Source organism: Mustela nigripes, chromosome 12 (genome assembly GCF_022355385.1).
Source record: "Mustela nigripes isolate SB6536 chromosome 12, MUSNIG.SB6536, whole genome shotgun sequence".
NCBI classification, from domain to species: domain Eukaryota; kingdom Metazoa; phylum Chordata; class Mammalia; order Carnivora; family Mustelidae; genus Mustela; species Mustela nigripes.
This window is the reverse complement of record NC_081568.1, coordinates 131,899,972-131,923,331: the sequence shown is the minus strand read 5'-3', so window position 1 is coordinate 131,923,331 and position 23,360 is coordinate 131,899,972. Positions and strand designations below refer to the sequence as shown.

At 41.3% G+C, this 23,360-nt stretch overlaps 1 protein-coding gene across 5 annotated transcripts in view; it reads right to left on the bottom strand.

Annotated features, from left to right (window-relative positions):
* Positions 1–23,360, bottom strand: part of CAMK4 (calcium/calmodulin dependent protein kinase IV) — a 242,090-nt gene that overhangs the window by 19,543 nt on the left and 199,187 nt on the right. For all 5 annotated transcript variants that reach the window (XM_059418352.1, XM_059418353.1, XM_059418354.1 and 2 more), the window contains exons 9-11: positions 11,004–11,079; positions 5,900–6,026; positions 1,020–1,172 (exon numbers count right to left, since the gene is read on the bottom strand). In XM_059418352.1, coding sequence (XP_059274335.1) covers positions 1,020–1,172; positions 5,900–6,026; positions 11,004–11,079 — 356 coding nt within the window. The remainder of the gene's footprint in view (positions 1–1,019; positions 1,173–5,899; positions 6,027–11,003; positions 11,080–23,360) is intronic.

Sequence of the window (23,360 nt, the reverse complement as noted above, 5' to 3'; positions counted from 1 at the left end):
CAACTTTTAAGGTTTATTTAGTCTTTATCAGCCTATAAGTGATGGCTAAATAGAATATTATTTTTGACCCTCATCTGTTCTCTGAAATCCTCTGCAGATATAGTAAGTCCTAAACACCATTATTAAGAGAAACCCATCTAATATATATTCCATATATATACTATACAAAGATATATTTTGGATATATCATAAGAATTATACTTTAGATATATCTTATATATCTACGTCATGTGAATTACAGATGTCCTTTGAACATCATGGGTCTGAACTACAAGGGTCTACTTATGTGCAGATTTTTTCAACAGACACACTGAAAAATTTTTTGGAGATCTGTAACAATTTGAAAAAACTTACAAAGTGTGCAGCCTAGAAATACCCAAAACATTAAGAAAAAATTAGGTGTTATTGTAAGAATACAGCACATAATATATATAATATCCAAAATATGTGTTGACTGCTATTGGTAACGGCTTCCGGTCAACAGTAGGCTATTAGTGATTAGGTGTTTGGGGAGTCAAAAGTCATACATAGATCAACTGTGTTGAATAATTGGTGCCCCTGACCCCAGCATTGTTCAAAGGTCAATTGTATTTTAATTTTATCAAGTATGGGAATTTCTTTATATTACAAGATACAGTTTTTTAAAAAGTTTCCCATTTTCCACTTATTTAGAAAGAAGGCAACTTTTAAAATGAGTATCAGTTTCCTGAGCAATGCTGTTGAAGCAGTACAGTCTTAATTAAATGAGAAGCAGTGATTATATATTTGATGAGTAATTCTCAACCTGCAACGCATTTCCCTTTATTAACAATGAACTCTTACGAGAGAATATCATGACTGTCAGTGGCTTTACACAAGTATTGCTGGGATTTCAAGGCAAGATTTTCCCTGGTACTACAGGAGATGAATAATATTATTAGATGAAGAATAATGGAATTATCTTTAATAGTTCAAGCTAAGAAAGAGAGTAACAAAGAAAAAACACAAAACAAAACAGAGCAAAACAAAACCTATCTTACCTTGAGCTTGCGCCGGGCATTGAATTCTTGGAGCTTCTTTTGAGCAGTATCCATGTGTACAAAATTGGCAGCTTTACCTGTGACCCATGGATGCTGGAGAGCTTGGAAGGTAGTCAGGCGTTTCTTAGGATCCAGAACAATTAGTTTTCTGACCTGAAATGATAAAGAACCATTTCTTAGGGAGATTCTTAAGGTGACTCAGGCTTGCCTCTCAATTACTCTAATTTCCTAGCAGTACCACTAACTATACATTAAAAAAAAAGAAAGCTTTTCAGTGGTCACTGTGAGGAGAATTTCAGGGAGCAGTGGTTGAGGAGGTCTGAGAGACAGTGGCTTGTGCCACCTGAGAGGCCAGGCAGGCAGGCAACTTCCAAGAGAGGTCAAAGAAACAGGTTCTTGGTTGCCTGTGGACTGGAAGGTCTTTGAAGAAGAGCCAGCATCTGAATAATTCTAGGCTGCACTTAGCACCACTTAGAATTCAGAACTTTGGATGAATAGCAATGGAGATGGAATCGTGCATTCATCATGCTTTCTGTTGGGATTTTTTAAAAAAATGTTATTTATTTATGAGAAAGAGAGAGGGAGCAGCAGGCAGAGGGAGAAGAAGGCTACCGGCTGAGCAGGGAGCCCGATGAAGACCTCAATCCCAGACTCTGGTATCATGACCTGAGCCAAAGGCAGACGCTTAACTGAATGAGCCACCCAGGTACCCCATCTGTGGGGATTAGGTAGTAACAAAGGGATAGTATCAGTCTTTATGCTTATCCCATGATTCCATGCTAAAATTCATTCTAATATCTTGAAGGTTTTGAAGGAATAGGCCAAGTGTTATCGGGGGTTTAGGGACATGATTTGTTTAAAGTACTAAATTTAACCCATAGCAGACCATTCTGAGAATAAGCAGATAATAAACAGCCAGGAAGATCAACCAACAAAATAATCCCTGGCCCTGGGCTCAGACAGGGTGACATGGAATGAGGTAGAAACTGCTTAAAGTTAGGAGGCATGTTCAAGCCCCCGTTACATCTCTTACCCACTTTTGTAACTCTGGACAAAGACCGACATATGAATCGAGAGCCCGTGAACATTCTCCTAGGCCTTTTTCTTATATCTTCTTTTCTCCACCTCATTCCTTTGTAAATACATTCTTACATACATATGAAAATCTTTAAAAACTTGTGTAATTCTTCCCTAACCTTATCAACTTGGAACTAGTAGCTCTAATTCATAAATGAGGGACGGAAGGAAGTTCAGAAAGATTCTGTTGCCTTAACTGAGGCCAGATAGCTTGGAACTGGTGGAAGTTCTATTCCAATCAAGATAGGTCTTACCTCAGAGCTCATTTTGTGGCTGCAACACCACAGTGCCTCCAAGGTCAGTCCACCCTCTGGCCTTCATCTGCCCACGGGGCAAATGGGGGCTTCGGGGGATGTAAGGCCCGAGGTCTTTTCTAACTCTGTTCAGCTAAGAAGAACTGAATGCAGGCTACTGCAACCAGGCAGTAAATCAAATGAAGAACAGATATCTGGTTCTCCTCTTACTTCTTTTCTGCAAAAGTTGCAAAGAAATGTGGATTGGGGGTAGAGAGGGTTTGTAGAGGACAGAGATGTGAGGCTGCTTAGGCTAAAAATCTGAGAGGAGGTGGTGGGAGGTGCAGGTGATTAAGGAAAAGGAATGCAGGGCGGTAAATAAAAATCTGATTGCAGTCATAGCTGTCACCTGTGGGAAACTCTCCAAGTAAGTTTGTATAAATGGTAACTAATCCTTGACAACAATGCACAATGAGATCTTTCCCTCCCATTTTCTAATCATCCTTATCATTACCATCCTCCTCCTCCTGAAAATACAAAGAATTTACTGAAAGTCAGTAAGTGCCCCCCAATTCCCATCTGTCAGTGTTAATCTTTACATTTGAAGAGATCAATGCGCTGAACTGTTAAACTCACTGAAGGTCTGAGAGCCCCAGTGACCTTGCCAAGATTCAACCCCAAAGCCTTGCCATGATCCTACAGCCCCCTTACAACCTGACCCCATCACTCATGGGCACTGTTCCCCTGGTGATTTCAGAATGGATGTGGGTGCTGCTGATAAGAACACATCAGTGGTACTCAAGGATTCCTTTAATGCTGAAGTTTTACAAACTTATTAGCCCAAAGGTAGGATTTAGATGAATGAAGGAATATCAAAGCTAACCCTCTTACCCATTTAGGTTTTATTGGCGATGAAAAGACAAGGCAGGCAGGCTGCATAAAGAACTGTTAGGGTGTTAGTTGGTAGGAGTCAGTTAACCTGCATTATAGCCCCTAAGTCTCCCAACAATCTAGAGAAAGGTACTGGGATCATCCCAGAACAGAAAACTAGGGGTGTCTGGGTGGCTCAGTTGTTAAGCCTCTGTCTTCGGCTCAGATCATGATCCCAGCATCCTGGAATCGAGCCCCGCATCAGGCTCCCTGCTCTGAGAGAAGCCTGCTTCTCCCTCTCCCACTCCCCCTGCTTGTGTTCCCTGTGCTGCTGTCTCTGTCAGATAAATGAAATAAAATCTTAGAAAAGAAAACTAAAGTAGAGAGAATAGATAACAAGGCCCAGGTCACACCTCTAGGTTATAAGGAAGAGGGTCCTTGAATCCAGGTGTGTCAGACCTTAAAAAATCCATGGTCTACTTCCTGATTCATCATTTTATTAAAAAAAAAAAAAAAAAAACTATTGAGTCTGTACTATAGGCCCAAACGGTACTAAGATCTGGGTACACATGCCTTGACCTCTACCAGAACTTAAAATCTAGCTAAGGAAGCTCTTTCCACAAGTAAATATAAGTCGCAACCATCATTAAAGAGAAGGCTAAGTGGGCAATAGAACAATGTGGCAGAAGGAACAAAGCAGTTGTGGGAAGGAGGAACTGCTGAAGGTAGGCAGACAAGGCCACCTGGATGGAGGATGTCACATGGCAACTAGGGCTTGTAAATAAGACTTACCCATGCAAGAGGGGTGTGTGTGTGTGTGTGTGTGAGAGAGAGAGAGAGAGAGAGAGAGAGAGAGAGAGAAAGAGAGATGGTGGGAAGGGAGAGGGAGGAAGGAAGGAGGGAAGAACAGTACAAAGCAGAGGAAGGAGTAGTGGCCCACACCCTGAGCTGTCCTGATGAGGGTTGGGTTGGTCTGGTGCCCTGGAGTGAAGTGCACCAGAGGACAGCGTTGTGAAATGGGCGGCATGGGCAGGGCAGTGGACTCTCAACCCGACCAGGTGGTGCTGTGTATATCTGATTACAGATTTTGGATTTTATCCTAAGAGCCTCAAAGCAGGAGAGTGACAGGAGGTGATTTATTTATTAGGCCCTTCCTCTGAATCCTGTGTGGAGAGTGTACCTAAACTTGCCACGGAGGCAGGAGGGCCACAGGGGAGGTTCTGGCAGTGGTTCCGCAGGAGAGGCCAGGGCTGACGGGGGCAGTGGTGGTGGAGTGGAGGGAAGTGGGTGGATTCAAGAGGTGTTTAGGAGTGTGGGGCCTGACTTGAGGGGGAAGTTGGGAGGATGTCTCCACACATCGCACACATTGCCTCTCTGCCTGGCTGTACTGCAAAATCATGGTCTACAGGGGTTTGTTCCACGAAAGAACATGGATGGGAAGAAAGAAATGTTTGGAGGGAAAAGAGCAGAATTCAGAATTCTCCTTTACCCTCCAAATATCTAGGATCTTTTCTTAGAAAAGATCCTAGAAACCTGGATCATTCATTCTGCTGGGAAGCTGTGTGACTTTGGACAATCATTTCACCTCTCTGGGTTTCAGCACCCTCAAGTCTGGTTGTGTTTTTTTTGTTTGTTTGTTTTTTAACTTATTTATTTAAGAGAGAGAGAGCACAGCACAAGCTGAGCAGGGAGCCTGAAGATGTGGCGCTAAATCCCAGAACCCTGAGATCATGACCTGAGCCAGCTTAGTGACCTTAACTGACTGAGTGACCCAGGTGCCCCCAGCACCCTCAACTTTAAATGAAGGGAAGACTAAATGACTGATAAGATCCCTTTGAGAGCTACTAGCCTTCTGTGGTTCAAAAGTCAACTCTTAGCTATTTCTGTGTGGCTTTTCTCTAGAAGAATGACGGTTATTGCTTTCATCTCGTGCTAGTATACCCTTTATTTTAGAACAGGTGGGCCATCTCCCCAGAATGTAGGTCATTCCTTTATGCAAATAAACTTCAATATTAGCTTAAGCAAGGACCCAAATAACACAAACAAAAAACCAAACAAAATAAATTATCAGTAGAGTGTAACTTGTTTATGATGCCAGCAAGGCGTGTAAGGGGCTTGTGCTGTTATTGGGATATTTCAGCAAGTTTGTATAATCAAATCTAGGTAATCTAGGCAAGCCATGTTAAAATGGAATTCCAAATTATGCCTGAATTTACCCAGTACAACTGACTTCAAAAGCAAGGTTTTACATTGACTAGGTGGTAAAATCTCACTAATTAACAATGCAGTAATTTTTAATTGTGATAATTCAGCAAGTGATGAGTTAAGCATATCTGTTTTTCATTATCTACAAGAAAAATATATTATGTACATTGTTTTATTAAAAATGCAATTACTAAGAGGGGAAAATTTTAAAAAGGACACCGCCCATTAACTAGTTAAAAATGAATGTGAAGGGGCACCTGTGGCTCAGTGGGTTGGGCCTCTGCCTTTGGCTCAGGTCATGATCTCAGGGTCCTGGGATCGAGCCCCACATTGAGCTCTCTGCTCAGCAGGGAGCCTGCTTCCCCCTCTCTCTCTGCCTGCCTCTCTCCTACTTGTGATCTCTGTGTCAAATAAATAAATAAAATCTTAAAAAAAAAAAAAGAAGAAGAAGAAGAATGTGAAGATTTTACTTCATTTTGACTTGGTTTCACTTACCAGGTCCTTGGCATTTAGAGATACTTCATCCCACCAGGGGGAGATAAAGTAGTATTCACAATTCAGAATTCTCCTGAACATGAACTGATCACCTCTTTCATCATAGAATGGTTCAAATCCACAAAGTCTAGAAGGACAAAAGATAGAGAATAAAATGTCTTTAGAAGCCTAAATATATTTCATCAAATTTTTGCAGAAATTCCAGACTGCCCTTTCCAAGCTTTCTGTTATGATTGCAAGTCTACGTAGTACAAGTATGTAACTGCCTTGTTATAAATCACTTTTGACTGTATAAATACACAATCGTGTCCTCTGGAAGTAAAAACAGATACCAAACTGATTAAGAATTTCTACAAAGGAGGACACTGGGTGAAGTAGAGGAGAAGTGAGTTGGGGGAAATCGGAGGGGGAAACAAATCATGAGAGATTGTGGACTTTGAGAAACAAACTGAGGTTTTTGGAGGGGAGGGGGTTGGGGGTTGGGAGAGCCTGGTGGTGAGTATTAAGGAGGGCAGGTATTGCATGGAGCACTGGGTGTGGTGCATAAACAATAAATCTTGGAACACTGAAAAAAATAAATTAAAAATAATTTCTACAAAGAGTTTATAATAACATCAATAATTATGACACAAAACAACAATAAAGATAATAGCTAACATTATTATAACAGCTAACATTACATGCTAATGACTTGCTATGGAATTTTTTTAACCAGGAATTGAGAAGACAGATTGATTAGAATTCCAATTTATTAGGAAGTGGAAGAATCAGGATTTTCTTTTTGAGATTTTAAAGGGTTGGTTGATTGATTGACTTTTTGTGAGAGAGACAGCGTGAACAGGGGAAGGGGCAGAGTGAGAAAGAGAAGCAGGCTCCCCAATGAGCAGGGAGCCTGAGGACTTGGGGCTTCATCCCAGGACCCCAGGGTCATGACCTGAGCCAAAAGCAGACACTTAACTGACTGAGCCACCTAGGCACCCAAGAATTAGAGGAGTTTTTGAGGGTAAAGAGATTAAGAGGTAGACAGACAGAAAAGATTTTTCAGTCATTTTTACTCAGCCCTATTCACTGAACTCCTCCACAGAAATGAGTCAAATATTAGATTTCCATCCCACTCCAGTTTAAATTTCAGAGTGAACAAAGACAGGAAGTTAGACTGTTGTCAGGAAATGGTCTTTTAGAACTTGACACAGTAAACACACACGGCCAACAGAGATGAGTAGCTAGAGTCAGCGCAGCCTCACGTGAGACCCTCACTTCTGTCTTAAAGACCCATGTTCACCTTCATTTTCTAGTAGGGGGTCAGCCTACAAATGAATGGGGAAAGTGGGAGAAGAGAACTAGAGAATCATCTCTGGCATCCTAAAGGGAGAGAGAAAAAGTGAATTGCTGTTCGGGGCCCACTAAAGCCTCCACTGTTTACAGACAGGTACATACAGGTTCTGAAATCACTAGGGATCAAAAGGAGACCATATAAAAGAAATCCCTACCAGGGCATGTGTTGTACTGGACAAAAAAATGGGGGGTGGGGTGGAGAATGAACACGAAAAAAAACCCCAAAACATTCTCTCAAATTCTTCCTTCAAGCTGGCCAGGTTGGAGCAGAGCATGAAATGTTTGAATGTATTCTAATGTAGTGGGTTTCTAGACAGAAGCATTTTCTTACATCCTTTGCTCAGGGAACGTCCTGTTGGGAGAGTCTTTGTCTTTTTTAAATATTCCGGAGCCAGCCAGGAAAAGACAGGGTTTAGCAGTGCTGAGTCTCAGACTAGTGAGTCCCCCTGTCCACTGCAGCAGTCTACACAGAGAATCCTGCTGCCACATAAGGACAGAAAGGAGCCCATGTCCACACCTCGACAAGGAGGTAGCTCAGCCTTACTTGGCCATTCCTGTGCCATCCACAACACTAGAAAAGTATAGCTTATTCTTGGTTAGTTGTGGAGGAATTAGCCAATGTTCTAGGCTTAGTTTAAGAAAACTCATGTTTCTCCTTCTGGAAATCTAGAAAGAAACATGACAGTTCAGAAGGTACTCAGATGCCATTCTCACTTCTCAAACATGCCTGTGCATGTGTGCACTGTGATGGAAGTAAGAAGCTCATATCATGTCAGCCTGAAATGCCAAAAATAGAAGCAATGTGACACAGAGCAACATACACACATATACACCATGCAAAAAGCCTTCAGACATGGAAATATTTGAATAAAGACAATGATAGTTTAGGAGGATAGTAGGATTATACAGGCCTGAAGAGTGAAGGTATAATAAGGGGACCTTTAAGCCACTAGGCAGAACTGTGGTGTTGAAAGCTGAAAGAGAGAGTTTGAATCTTTGATGTTACTGATTCTGATTCTGACCTGAGCATTATAGTAGTTGCTTTTGTCTGTAGGTACAAAGGGTTTAGGTGTAAAAGGTAGAGGGGTCAGAATTTCTGTGAGAAACAACAAAATGGCTTTCATTCCCAGTCTATTGTCATACGTAGAAATAGCAAGGTCATAGCACAAAATAGCCTTATGGAACTTTTAATAATAGTAAAGGAGATATATAGGTCCAATGGCACGATCTTGGAGAAGTGTCCCAGTGAACCTTGCCAGGTGGACTTCATCAGTTGTTAATAAACTACAGATTAAACAACCCTGGGCTTAGGAGCTGACAGAAGTGAGGCCACACTAAAGGACATTAGTTGTAAGCAACGCTGATAATGTATTTTCATTTGAGAGCTACCACTGTGGACTTTGAGCCAACAACTATTAACTTAGTGACCTTATGTGAACGAGGGGAAAGGACCTTGACCTTTTTTTTTTTTTTTTTTTAAAGTAGGCTCCCTATCCAGCATGGAGCCCAGCGTGAGCCCTGAACTCACGACCCAGAGATCAAGACCTCGGCTGAGATCAAGCTTAACCAGCTGAGCCACCCAGGAGCCCCAGAAAGACTTTTAAAATTATTTTCAGGGCTTTGATAAGATGCTTCTCCAACAATTATATTTTTTTCTCTTCATTTTCCCTGGTCAGTGACCACGTCATGGAATTTTATTCATTCCATATTTCAGGTTCTCAGGGTGAATGTGATGTCATTTCTCCGTCTCTCTAAGTTCTTGTACATCCTTAATGCTTTACCCCCGACCCCCCATCACATTTCAGCATGAAATTGCAACTGGTTGGGCACAATAACATTTTAGGGGCAAATCTGATTTGTTATTTGCATAGTGCAATTTTTCATTTAATGTCATTAAGTATGATATGTCACCTACCTAACTCAGGAGCCAACATTTTCTTCCCAGACGAAAAGTGATCTCAAATGTAAGCTATGGGAATTCTATGATGTGCCCCCAGGAATTCATTTTAATGAATTAAGCACTTAATAAGGCAAATACATTACCTAACAGTTTTGCCCTTTCATAAGAAAAAACATGGTTGTCTACCTCTCCAAATGCTTTTCAAGCTCTAGTATATTTTGGATCCACAAGGAATTCAATACCGAATCTATCTTTTGACATTACATCATAGCAGATGGCTATTTACTGGGTTGCTTGTTAAACCTTTTTGTCTTGGCTCCAGATGACTGAATATACCCAGATAAACTCAGAGTTTACTAATTTGTCTGAGGGTACCCTCCTTACCTTCCTTCTAGCTCTTATTACCTAGACACTGCACTTTCTAAGATCGCTATTAAATTAAACAAACAAATAAAAAATCCAAAACCTCTTTCTGTTATGGACTGAATTGTGTCTCCCTCAAATTCCTATGATGAGAAGTCCTCACCTGATGCTATTTGGAGATGAAGCCTTTGGGAGGTAACTAAGGTTGATGTGGTCATGGGGGGCAGGGCGCAGCTTTATGATGGGATTAGTGTCCTTAAAAGAAGAGATGCCAAAGAGCTCACATTTTTTTTCTCTGCCATGTGGGTAAAAAGTAAGAAGGCAGATGTCTGCAAGCCAGGAAGAGAGCTCTCCCCAGGACTGGACCTCCTGGCGCCCTGACCTCAGACTTCCAATGCCTGGAACTGTGATGAATACAAGCCTGTTGTTGAAGCCACCCTGCCTGCCCGATGAATACACTTTTTTTTTTTTTAATTTTTAATTTTTTATAAACATATATTTTTATCCCCAGGGGTACAGGTCTGTGAATCGCCAGGTTTACACACTTCACAGCACTCACCAAAGCACATACCCTCCCCAATGTCCATAACCCCACCCCCCCTTCTGCCAACCCCCCTCCCCCCAGCAACTACACTTTTTTTTATACCCTATAAAATCTCTTTGTAGATCTGAATGTTACAGGTTCCAACAGGCAACTGTGCAGTGTCCTCCAAATGGCAGCCAAAGCTACTTGTTTTGAATTAAACTCTGGAACTCATGGATATCTTGCTTCTGTGGCTGCTCTTCAGCAGTCTTCTCACACACCCTCACTCCTTGCTTTCCTTCATGCTCCTCTGCTCTTCTACCATCTCCTTGGCAAACTGCCTGAAACCCCTTGGTTATTAGTAGACGGAAGCTCAGGAATGGAGTTTGGGAAACCAGAAAATGTGAGATTTAGTTGTTTTGGTTGTGTGTGTGTGTGTGTGTGTGGTTTTTATCAGAGAAATTCAGCTTCTCTGAGTTTAGGGTATTAAACTCAAGGTCCTTGAGGACCTAACAGAGACAGAAAACAAAACTGATAGCCAAACTGCATTAAAAACACTGCTGACAAGAAATGTCCCTGTCTGGAATTGCTTAGGAGATTAAAGAGCCATTTGCCCTTTAAAAAGGATTCATACTGTATTTTGATGAGACATAAATAAGTAAAACAAGGGCAAGTTTAATAGATGGACCTGAGTTTCCCATTTCTTCTTAACATCAAATAGGGAATTGTTCCCTAAATCTGCTATCCATTGCCCTGCAGAATGAGGCGCAGAAAAGCCGTGGACAGACAGTCTGGCCCCAGGAAAATCAGAGAAGAAAATGCGATGCTTGTTTTCAGAAAAGTCTACCACTAACTACGTTTAGTATGCTGTAGAAAATCACAAAAGTCTAAAGTAATCTTGCTTTTTATGAGGCCTCTAAGTACTTAAGAAATATTACAGCAAAGGCAAATAGTACCCATAGAGATTGCTTTTCTTCACTTACAAGATGTAGGTGATTATTCCTACAGACCACATGTCCACCTCAGGTCCATAGGCGCAGCCTCTAAGAATTTCAGGTGCTGCAGAAAGAATGAATATTGTGTTAAATCCGACTTTAAATTTAAATTTTACATCCTGAAAACAAGCAACAGGTAAGAAATTAATTAACAGAAAGTTCAGAAATAGTTTTGTAATCAATTTTGTCCCCCCAAACCAAAGTATGAAACTACAAATTCTTAACATCTATTTTAATGGGAAAAAGTCAAGTCTTTTTGTGTTTGGGGTGCATAAATATAAAGCTATTAACTTTGATAGTCTACACTGAAGCATCGTTCCAACCAGACAGATCTGCTGTAAAAGATTCCTTTCTTCAAAAGGAGATTTGTAGGCAGAAAACAAAGACAAGTTCCGCAGAGTAAGGGGGAAAAGGCACAGTGATTCTACCTTGAGATCTAGATCTACTCGGAGCAGGGACATCCATGCATGTGTATATCTGACCGTGTGCAGGGCCGGGAGCAGGGTGGATGGGGTGGGAAGCACTGAGAAGCCTCAAGTGCTGGGAGGCTGGAAGAAGAGTTGGAAGGGGCCCTGATACATGCCCTAGCACTGAGAACTACATGTAGGTCACCTGAGCGCAGCTGTCCCCAGTCAGTTTGGAATTATGCATGAAGGAAGGGGTCTTCTCTGTGCACAACGAACCTGCTCCTATTAGCCCTGCTCACTGTGAAAGTGGAAGGTCTTCTCAGCCATGAAAGGGCCCTGTAGTATAGAATGATGAGATCTTTTCTGTTGGTACTTATGTTGGAGCTGTGAAAATGGAGAGTTAAGTGGGGCCAATCGTTTGCACAGAGAATTGGAGGTGTTATGTTTGCCTAACAAGGAAGAAAAAAAAAATAATAATAAGGCTCAGACCTGTAGCCCAGAGTGGCCTTTTTCTATTTTGAACAGAAGTGCTGTAAATGTCAGTGGGGTCCCCGAGCTAGGAGCTGACTGATGAATGCTCAGGACTCCCTAAGGGAGGCTTTGGGGATGCGGGCATCACATTCCTCCTTCCAGCTGGAAGCAGGAGAGCAAGGGAGCTGGATTCCTGTCTACACAGGCTGGACATGTCATATTCAGTGTAGACTGTTAAAGTGAGCTCTGGAAGGAAGCTATTTTCCTGGGACTTTGGATGTAACTTAGAAGAAGGAGCCCAGTGAATTTTCCACTGACGGCTTCCCATACTGTCCCTGCATCTCCCTATCCTTTTGCAATCAGGATCTTCTCTTCCCTGTAAAAGTTGTGTTACATAAAATACAGGAGATGAAGAGCCCATACAGTGAAATGAGTGTGCAGTGTAACATACCAGCAGCCACGCAGCAAGATGGACCCTCTAAAGCATAGCATCAGGGGCTAAGAAGTTCTTCTCATCTATGGACACATTATTCCTAGAAATTCTCCCTCTTAGGATTTAATTAGCATAATGAAGAAAAGGCACACTCATTGACAACACTGTTCGTTCTTTTGGGTTAGCTTTTCTTTTCCATGGCAATCTGGTCCCATATCTGGTTCCATTGGGCCCCAATACTGAACTCCCACTTGCAAATGCTTTGCTCATGAGAGTTCAAAGGAAACTCGGGTTAGACCACCACTGTCAGGAGGGCAGCTGCCATTGTCTACGGGGCTGAGGTCTTCCAGTCAGGCAGGAGAACACATGCACACTTGGTACTATTGTTAGTCCTTCCCCACTCAAGTCTTCCTGTCCATGGAGTGCTATCGTGTCCCACACGGACATTTAAACATGCAGAAATATGTTGGGGAGAGTCTTTGACATAATCTGGGACTTGTTTTTACTCTAAAATCTAAGTGAGTTGGATCAGCTGATTTCTAAGTTTACTCTGAGGTTTAAGCTGCTAGCCACCTTGTTATCAGTAGAGGAATCATTACTGATAGTTTACACAAGAAGAGAGGACCTGCACTTTACTTCCAGAACCTGCTGCACTCCCACATTCTTCCTGCGGGAGTGCCTATTACATGCATGGACCTGTGGGGGCAATGAGCCCTCCCCTTCTGTGCTGTTCAGAGATTAGCACGCTGTTGCAAAGGCCAGGGGCTTTTTCTGGCCATTCTTTTTTTTTTTTTTTTTCAGTGTTCCAAGATTCATTGTTTTATGCACCACACCCAGTGCTCCATGTAACACGTGCCCTCCTTAATACCCACCACCGGGCTCACCCATGCCCCACCCCTCTCCCCTCCAAAACTGTTTGTTTCTCAGAGTCCACATTCTCTCATGGTTTGTCTCCCCCTCCGATTTCCCCCAATTCACTTTTCCTTTCCTTCTCCTAATGTCCTCCATGTTATTCCTTATGAAGCCAGCATTACCCTGATCCCTAAACCAGGAAAAGCCCCATCAAAAAGGAGAATTTCAGACCAATATCCCTGATGAATATGGAAGCCAAGATTCTCAACAAGATCCTAGCTAATAGGATCCAACAGTACATTAAAAAGATTATCTATCATGACCAGGTGGGATTCATCCCTGGGATGCAAGGGTGGGTCAACATTTGCAAATCAATCAACGTGATAGAACAAATCAATAAGAGAAGAGAGAAGAACCACATAGTCCTCTCAATTGATACAGAAAAGGCATTTGACAAAATACAGCATCCCTTCCTGATTAAAACTCTTCAAAGTATCAGGAGAGAGGAAACATCCATCAACTTGATAAAATCTGTCTATGAAAAACTCACAGCAAATATCATCCTCAATGGGGAAAAGCTCACAGCCTTCCCTTTGAGATCAAGAACATGACAAGGATGCCCACTCTTGCCACTGTTGTTCAACATAGTGCTAGAAGTTCTAGCAACAGCAACCAGACAACAAAAAGAAATAAAATGTATTCAAACTAGCCATTCTTTATAGCTCCCAGGCTAAGGTTCCAAACGAAGTGATTACCACAGAACAAAATTCTTTCTGAATCCACTTTATGGGGCATCTGGGTTTCTTATCCGAAGTGGCAATATCTGACCCTTCCTAGCACTGGGTCTAACTTTACCTCTAGAGGCAAGTCAGTACCTTGTAAAGCATTATTAGGCAGCAATGTGGGCAAACTTCTAGTGTGAAAAGCTAAACTTTCCCTTAAGAGGTTAACTGAGACAAAAGGAGTACAGAATGTTTTTGCCCTTCATCATAAGTTTCTCTTAAAAAGAATTTATAGGGACGCCTGGGTGGCTCAGTTGGTTGAGCAGCTGCCTTCGGCTCAGGTCATGATCCCAGGGTCCTGGGATCAAGTCCCACATCGGGCTCCTTGCTCGGCAGGGAGCCTGCTTCTCCCTCTGCCTCTGCCTGCCTCTCTGTCTGCCTGTGCTCGCTCACTCTCTCTCCCTCTGTATCTGACAAATAAATAAAAATCTTTAAAAAAAAAGAATTTATAATATTTACTAATCATAATTCAAAATTTAGGGGAAACAAACTCTAAGCACCTAGACTCAGTCAGGTCCCATTCACAGTTAACCTTTAAATATTTTTTCTTTAACATGACCTTGACTTTAAGACCAGTAGAACATACTTTTTTAATGTATCTGAACCCTTTCTAAGTGCCAAAGATTTCTAGAATAAACTTCAGACTTCAGCATACCAGTACTACAAGTCTCCAAGATATCAAATATCCTTGTGGTGGATTCTATAAATTTGTGATTTTCTTAAGGTGAAACATAGTTGGTTACTTCCAACTTAGTTCAAGAAAAGACATCAGCTAGTGTGCCTTTTAAAGCTATAAGCACTCCCAACGGTCCTTCCTGTCTTTTCTCACCTCATTGCCAAAACAAACAAACAAACAAACAAACAAGCAAAATAAAGTAGGGGAGAAAATTATTTCAAGGTGTGATCTAGTTTTTAAAAAGGTATTTAAAATAATTTAGAATCATCTTTTCTAAAAATAGTTGATAACCCTTTATTGATTTTTCTGGCTGTCTTCTAAGTGGGTCCAAGTTTTCTGCCACTTCCTAAACTTTTATCCTTCATGTCATTGCTCATTAACGCTAAATGCTACAGAGCTCCCAGGACACTTCATACTCTAAGCTCCAGTACAGAATGATTTTGGCAAATGGTCTTAGAATTGCCAAGATACCAGACTTCACGTTTTAAAAAGCAATTTTAATGGAATATAAAATTCATATTAAAAATGCAAACTTTAGTGATAATTATTTACCAACATCCCACTTAGATCTCAAGAGTGCTGATTTTTTGATAAGATCATGGTACCATGAAAACACCTAGAGACTGGGGCTCCTGGGGGTCCATCTACAGGCTGGGGTGAATTTCATTTTCTTAAATAAATCCACTGTAACCAGTTTTAGGAATGGTCCTACATAAAAAGCATGGGGTATGTCTTACAGCACACTGATAGGGACCACTGATGCTAGGTTTCCCCTCTTTTCCTAAAGCCATCGGGATGATTTTGGTCACTGACTGTACCTTTATTTTGTTAATCCCTCGTGACCTATTGAGTTAAAACTACAGAGTGACATTCTGTACCCGAAGACTTCTTTCCAACTACTGTTGACTGTTTGGAGAAAGACAAATCCAAGGGACACTATGTGAATGAAGTCCATATGTTCATTCATTTACTCATTAAACAAATCATCAACTATTTATTAAATACCTGCTGTATGACGGACTGCATTGGGTAGTGCTGGAGTAGTAATGGGGAGTTCAAGAGGACAAGTCTTTGCCATCATGGAGCTTACAGTTGGGTGGGGAAGGAAGACATTGATCCAGAAAACCCATGAAGAAATGCAAAGTGGTAAATGGAAGTGCTTGGAGGGCCTTTCTAATAGAGGGCTACCTGCTCAGAAAGATCAGAGAAGGTGAGTATAGAAAGCGAAGTTTAAACTGAGATGTGAAGGGCTAGAGAAGTGAGCCAGGCAAAGGGAGAGGGTGGAGGGAGAAGTTAGAGGGCAAAGGGAGTGGGTGAGCAAAGACAGTGGAAAGTGGGTTGGCTGGAGCAAGCATGCAGGCACAGACTTCGTGGTGGGCAGGAGCAAGCGGGCTTAAGGAACTGGGGCAGCCAGTGTGGCTGGAGGTGCAAAGCCAGGTCCTACTGAGATGAGTCCCTGCCAGGCAGCTCAAGGCCAGACCACAGATTCCAATAGGTCAAGGCTTTTGTTTGTTTGTATGTTTTAAATTCTCTCCAATGCTTTTGTTTTAGTGATTCCCAGCATATGAGGGAAAAACTATTTCATCTTAAAGCCAGAATCTGGCTTTGCAGCATTAGGCCCCCTCCTATAGCTGAGGGAAAACTCCTATAGCTTTTCACTTGTAGAGGCTTGTCTTGAATTCCAGAGTTCTCTGGGGACCACAAAAGTCCATGGCATCTAGAAGTCCCTCTAAACTTTGCCTCTGAGGAGTGAACACTGTAGAAGGAGGAGAAAAAGGGATTTATCTGAAGCAGAAGAGCAGTGTTTGGAAGTTTCTCCCCTTATTGTTCTGAATGTGGCTAGGAACCCGGAGGAGAACGCGGGCAGGGCTGCCTCCGATAGGCAGCAGCAGTGCCCACAGCTGGGCAGACTACATTGTACCTTCCTCAGCATGAGCACCACGTGTGGTCCTTTGTCACAATGTCACATATATTTGGTGAGAACGGGGAACAAAATTTTAAGCTCTGTCAAGTGTAGTTTATGCTTTGACAGCAGAGAAGACAGGCAATGTCCTAGTGCAGTTTGCTAAGTGTTCTAACGAAGGTGTGAATCAGACTGGGAAACAGTTGCAATGTTTCCAGAAGGGGTTGCCTCTGGCTAGGAGCAGCCTTGTCAGTTTACTACAGTAAATCTCAGAAGAGTTCCATACTGCTGTTCCATGGTGTGAAAGGTTGAGAAGGACTGAGGAGACATTTGGGGCTTCTGTCATTTTGGTTATCTATGACTTGTTAGTGTAGACCAAGAAAGAAGTCTGAAGGATGCTTTGAAACCCAAGTGGTATAACATATGTTCTAAAGCATCTCTTCCATTTTCCTGGGCTCTTGATCTTTTATACCACAAATATCAGTCACTCCAACTTGCACTTAATATTTTCCATTTAAACTGTTTAAAAAAGTCTTCCTTGCCACATGGATTACGTGGTATTTCTCTTCATATAAATCTTATAAATGGGTGAAGAATGATAGCCAGTTTATTTTCCTCACCTTATTTTTTATTTTTTTAAATAATACCCTGAAGAGAAAATCAAATATCTGAGAACACCTAAGTACTTTCGGAAGAGGAGAAAATAAACACAACCTATTTTTATTACCCTGGGAAAGTTCCATTTCTATGAAATTCACTTTTCTATGATCCCACAGAGCCCTCCCATCTTAGAGTAATCACTATTTGTTCCAAATCTTAATCAGACTGAGCCTCTTGCTCACTTTAAAGATGTGATGAATGCTGGCCCAGGAACAACAAAGATGTATTAACTGTTGAAAAGTTGCTTTTCCATTTTTGTGAGGAGGTGGAGTGTGAGTAAATAAACCCAACTCATCCTAATATTAACATCATACAAGAATCTTTTTTGGATATGGAGATACAGATAGAAAGTGATGGATGTGGACTCTGAACTCTGTTAAGGATGGCAAATACCACGTTTTTCTCTAAAGGAGCTATGAATCTCACTGATAATTATCACTAATAATTCTTTTGAAATATTTTCATTTTATGCATATCCTTTCTCCAACAACATTCTAAAACGGAACATTTTGTGGGTGTTCAGGGCCCAAAGAATACATTTTAAGCAAGTCTCCTACCCACTTGTTATCAGTCACCCTTCCTGTGACCGCTTCTCCCCTACATTCCGCCCTCACATGTGTAATAATAGAGCTGAGTCCTCAGCTCTGAATTCTCTGGCACGGCTGGTTTTGTTCCTGAAGTTGTCACTTACACTCATAGAGAGGGAAGCACAGGAAGTGATTTATGGTGGGGGACCCAGAAGCCAAGGATGACCAGCACATTAAAAGACTGCTTCTAAACCAAAGGAACATGAAAAGTGGGAGGATGATGTTGGTGACAATCTCTATGGACTCAATTTTATAAGGCATCTTGGGCTGGAATATATTTGGTTAACTTAGATTGAATTAAGTGCTTGCCATAATCCTCAACACAGTTTTACACATATAAAACATATAGACAGACCACGTAATATTTTTAATGCCACAGACCATGTATCTGCTGGGTGATACAGAGATGAGCAGAACTCTTCATCCCTTTCCCTTCCTGATGGCCCCGAATCCCGAGACACAAGTCAGTCAGCCTCTGGGGCCATTTCTGAGCCAGAGAGGCAGGCCCTCCTACTGCTGACAGCTTCAGATGTTAGACTATTGTCTTGTACATTGTGCTCCATATCTGTACCTTACAGCATCCACTCATAATTCCTAATTCTGTCCTATGACGCTGCTTCCTTCACTGTCTGATGTTCTTTGATTAATGAATGTGGTTCCTTCTCTCTGGCCTGCTGATGGGGACGTTCGTTGCTTTGGGATCAGTTTGGGTTGTTTCTTTTTCTGCCTTGGGGATGCTAGAGAGTCTTGTGACTTCGCACAGCATCTATATGCTGAAAGGGCTCACATTGATATCAATAGCCATGTCCCTGCTCCTGAACATTAAATATATCCTTCTGCCCACGTGTCACCTCCACCTGGATCTCTCACAGTCCCCCAAATACAAATATCAAGTATCAAAATCAACAAGCCCCAATCCCTTTGTTTCCAAGGTCCTCCCCACCTCAGTTAATGTGAACTCTATCCTTGCAGTTGGAGCTCTTTGGTCCTCTCTCCTACCTATTTTTTCTCCCCTTGTCACTGCACTCCACCCAACTGCCTCCTTCCTGGACCTACAGACACCGACGCATGTTTTTGCTCTAGGGTTGGTGTGCTCTGTCCCCTCTATCTAGAGTGTTTCTTTCCACAGACTCCACATGGTTTGCTCTCTCCCTTTCCTCTTTCAAGTCTCTGTTCTTCTGCTCCCTTCTCCAGTGAAGCCTTCCTTGATCAGCCTGTTTGTGGCAGCCCAAGCTCCCAGCACTTCCTTTCCTCTTTCCCAACTCCACAGAAATCATAACCTCTTTCTATATACTGACACACTCATTTTATTATTTGTCTTCTCCCATTAAAATATGCCATTCTTAAAGAGGAGCTTTTGTTAGTTTGTTTTATCACTATATCTTAGCACCTAGAATAGTGCCTGGTGCATAGTAGGAACTCAATAAATATTTATTAAATGAAAAAAGGACTGAATAGCTACACAACTAAAGTTCCACACAATACACTTTGTTTAGGTCAGTACCAAACCAATATAAAACCCCAAGAGGCTCATTTTCCTCTAGAATTAAAACCTCCAAGATAGCTTAAAATAAGCCTGCACTCCACCAGCTGAGTCCCTGTCCTCTGCAAGGTTAAGAACAAGATGAGCTATGGCCTTTCCTCGCCATTCCTGTATCTGTCCCTAACCCCACTTTTTCCCTTTGCCTGGCGTTTGTTCATTTGGATCAAGTGTTGTGGTCATATGGCGGTTGGCGACACAGCCTATCTTAGGGAGAAAGAAGGGCCACGGTATCAAAAGGGAGATGAACCTGGACCCGCTTTACCCACCTGCTGAGAATTCTCTGCTTGCTTCCTCTCACATTTCCTGCTCTTTCCCATGGTTAGCTAGCCCCACAGGAGCCCCATGTATACACATCAGCCTGTCAAGCATTATATTTATATTATAATTTATATTATATATAAATTATATATATTCGCAATTGATATTTTACTATGTACTCTTCTGTTTTTTTCTTAAACTCACTATAAAAAGGAAGTCATCGTTGTGGGTATTTCCTTAATTCTCAGTGAGATCATCCCTTAGGTGGTTAGATTACCAATGTATCATAATACTCTTATTTCACCTTAGCTCTTTAGTCCTCCAGAAGTGAACAAAATACAGCTTTTATGAAGCTATACTGAAAGCATAGAGTTTAGATTATTAGATTTGCTTTTTTTACTTCACTTAAATTTTTCTACATTGGTCACATAAGTGTTTGTTCATGCAGACACAAGTCTCTTCTGTTTGACTCCAGGCTGTTGAGGAATTATCTTTAATTTCAGTATAGTGAACATAAGAAGTTATTTCTTTAAAACATAACAATGTGGGAGCAACATAAGATTATCACTCTTACGCAACCCTGGCAAATGCCAACAGAAAATAAATTCTGAACAGCTTCTAGACCCTGTAAATGGAACTTGGACAGGCAGATAAAAATATGAAATATGAACATACATAGTTTAATTAACTGAGCTTATGAATTAGAAATTAGTATTAGGAATACTCTTTTATCTCACTCTTTACCATATTGTTTTCTTTTCTACTCTAACAAACAGCTTGTTCTTCCTTTCTGTGATTGACATGGGTAGGGTGAACAAGCACAGACTTCAAGCCTTAAATAGCTAAACCAGTCAAGACATTTTGGTTGTATACACTGTGGCCCATTTATCAAGAGCCATGACCTAATGGATTTTTGGGGGGGGGGGGGATTGGTTTGTTTTTTCTGTTTTTTGAGACCTATTTCTTTTCCCAGCAACAAGATGTGGGGAATTTCTTCATGGTTATTTCAGAGCACTACTCATTGATTTCATTTATCTGGATCACAGATTTTAATTTTCTGGCCTGGAGTTTATTTTCAACTGGGCACATTTCCCAGGAAATAATGAGTATTTGCTTAAACACACAGCATCTGTGATTTTTCTTTTGCAATTCACTTATAGGAGAACCCTCTGTTATTAATAGCCTGGGGCAAAGGTTCCATGAATGAAACCGAATGGGTGGCTTTTCACTTGTGTATTTCCTGACAAATGACAGATGGTATAATATAAATACCCACTCCCTCAAAAGATGTAACTGAGAAAGCCTTTCAGTAAAGGTAGAAACTAGACCCAGTGTACTTGAGGCTAACTGACCTGGGATGGAATTATCCTTACAACAAGCAAGGAAACAAGCTCACACCTCTCCTCTCCATCAATTATACGGGCTTCAGACCCCTTTTTAAGTCAAATGTAAAGTCTTTGTGTAAGTCGTGCTTTCTGTAGGATGGCAGTGATTTCCACCAGTCTTGCACTTGGCTCTCATTTCCAACTCATTCTATCGATGGGCAGATTCCTCCCCACCTAAGTATTCTCAGAGAAGACACACCACCCCATGATAGTACTCACATGGGGTGTGGGGAGAAAGGCTAGAACTGAGGGACCCTCAAAGGGGCTTCAGCCTTGCCTATGAACAGTCTGTTTCTAAGACAGATGAATAGAAATATTATTTTATTGATTTTTTTTTAAGAGTTTAAACTCTGCATCTTTCTTCTGCTCTAGATCATCCACCTCCTGTGCCTTGGTGTCACTGTGACGTCTGTTTTTCCCTAACTCAGCCCTCCAGTGTTTTCTGTGTTACTATACACAGGTGGATTCTTAAAATCCTGACCCCAACTCTAGTCCCACTTTGAGTAAAATTTAGCATATTTCCTTTGGGAAATATGTATGTATGAAGAAATACATGTTTATTTATATATAATTTGGACCTTGACCTTGTAATTAAACACATCAAACTTACTTATTTTTGAATTCCAAGCCTGCCTCAACCTACATAATAGTAATTCCACACACATGTTTTGCACTTCAGAGTCCACAGAGCACTTCTATTTTTCCCTCTCAATCCTTCCTCCCTCCACCCCCAGCTTCCTTTCTGCTTTCTCAGCCTTTTCCTAGAGCAAATTACGGCTTCCTGGTGAGCCTCTATGTAGAGCATAGCAGAAGGATTATATGGATCACATTCAGTCAACCAATTTCCTCCTTCCCCATTACATAGCCTTTAGGGTGATGTGGGTATCTGCCGGGAAAATTAAATAGTAAACGGAAAATAAGCCTCCATTATTGGATGGCATTATCTGTAAGATGGGCCTGTTTATGGCAATGACAGGAGTCTGAAAAAGTATTTTTTTTAAAAGATTTTATTTATTTATTTGACAGACAGATCACATGTAGGCAGAGAAGCAGGCAGAGAGAGAGGAAGGGAAGCAGGCTCCCCGCTGATCAGGGAGCCCAATGCGGGACTTGATCCCACGTCCCTGGGATCATGACCCGAGCCGAAGGCAGAGGCTTTAACCCACTGAGCCACCCAGGCGTCTCTGAAATAGTATTTTTTTTTTGAAATAGTATTTTTATAATCATTTTATATTTGAAAAATAAATGACTGGATGGAGAACCGGTTGAATACATTATTCTGAGAAGCTATTCATAGGAATGACAGCAAGCACCCTGTGTGTAGATTTCTGACATCAGAAGGACAGGAAAGAGAATTTATAATAGCTTTCTAATTTGTCTTCTTTTGAACTTTTTCTCTCTCCAATCCATCTGTCACAATGTAATTATCAAGATATCTGTAAGATACAGATTTGATTTTAAAATATAATTACACTGATAAAACCTTTGCTGGATCACTATTATCTACCAATAAAAGTCTGAATTCCTTAGCCTGATTTATAGATTATTTTAAAAAATATGGTCCATCCTATTTTTCCAAGTCTATCTGTACCCTCTGTACCAAAAACTCTATATTGCAATCGTGTAAAATGAGAAAGTAACCAACAGTCCTTGAACTTGCCAGATGCTACCACTCCTCTATGACTTTTCTCTTCCTTTGCCTGCTTATAAAGAATACCTTGTGGCTACCTCTTCACTTGAACTGCTACTCAACTTTCAGAGTCCAGCTCAAATGCCCTCCTCTGTAAAAACCTCTTTAGCGAAGATGTATTTTTCCCTCTTCCCTGTATCCTTAAGCCTTTAGCTCAAACACAGAACTTAGCATAACAAACTTTGATTTATTGTATATGAGTCTTTCTTCTTTAATAGCCTATGAAATCCGGGAAGGACAAGACCATATGGGTGTTCACTCTTGCAATCTCAGTGCCTAACATGGAGTCTATTAGACATGCAATGTTCATTTTATCAATGAATAAATCAGTCACTCATAGAATGACTATTCTGTAAGGCTGCAAGAAAGAACTGCTCTTATCACTATTATCAAAGCCACTGAAATGATGCTAGTGTAAGCTCTTCCTGAACTTCCCATTTCAAGGCTGCTAACTCTCGGAGAATTGCTCCAACCTACCTATCTCTTTGGAATAGAAGGTGTTTGCTTTCAGATAATGATTACTAAACTACCCATCAGCTTTTCTCTTTTGGGAAATCCTTACTTTGTTTTATCATTCTTTTGTCAATTCTCTTTAAATGCTTTTATCAAGTGGTCAGCAGTTAGTACTCACAAACGGGCAACCCCATCTGGAACATGGTACTAAATTCAGGGTTCTTTTTATCCTTCATAGCCGTGGA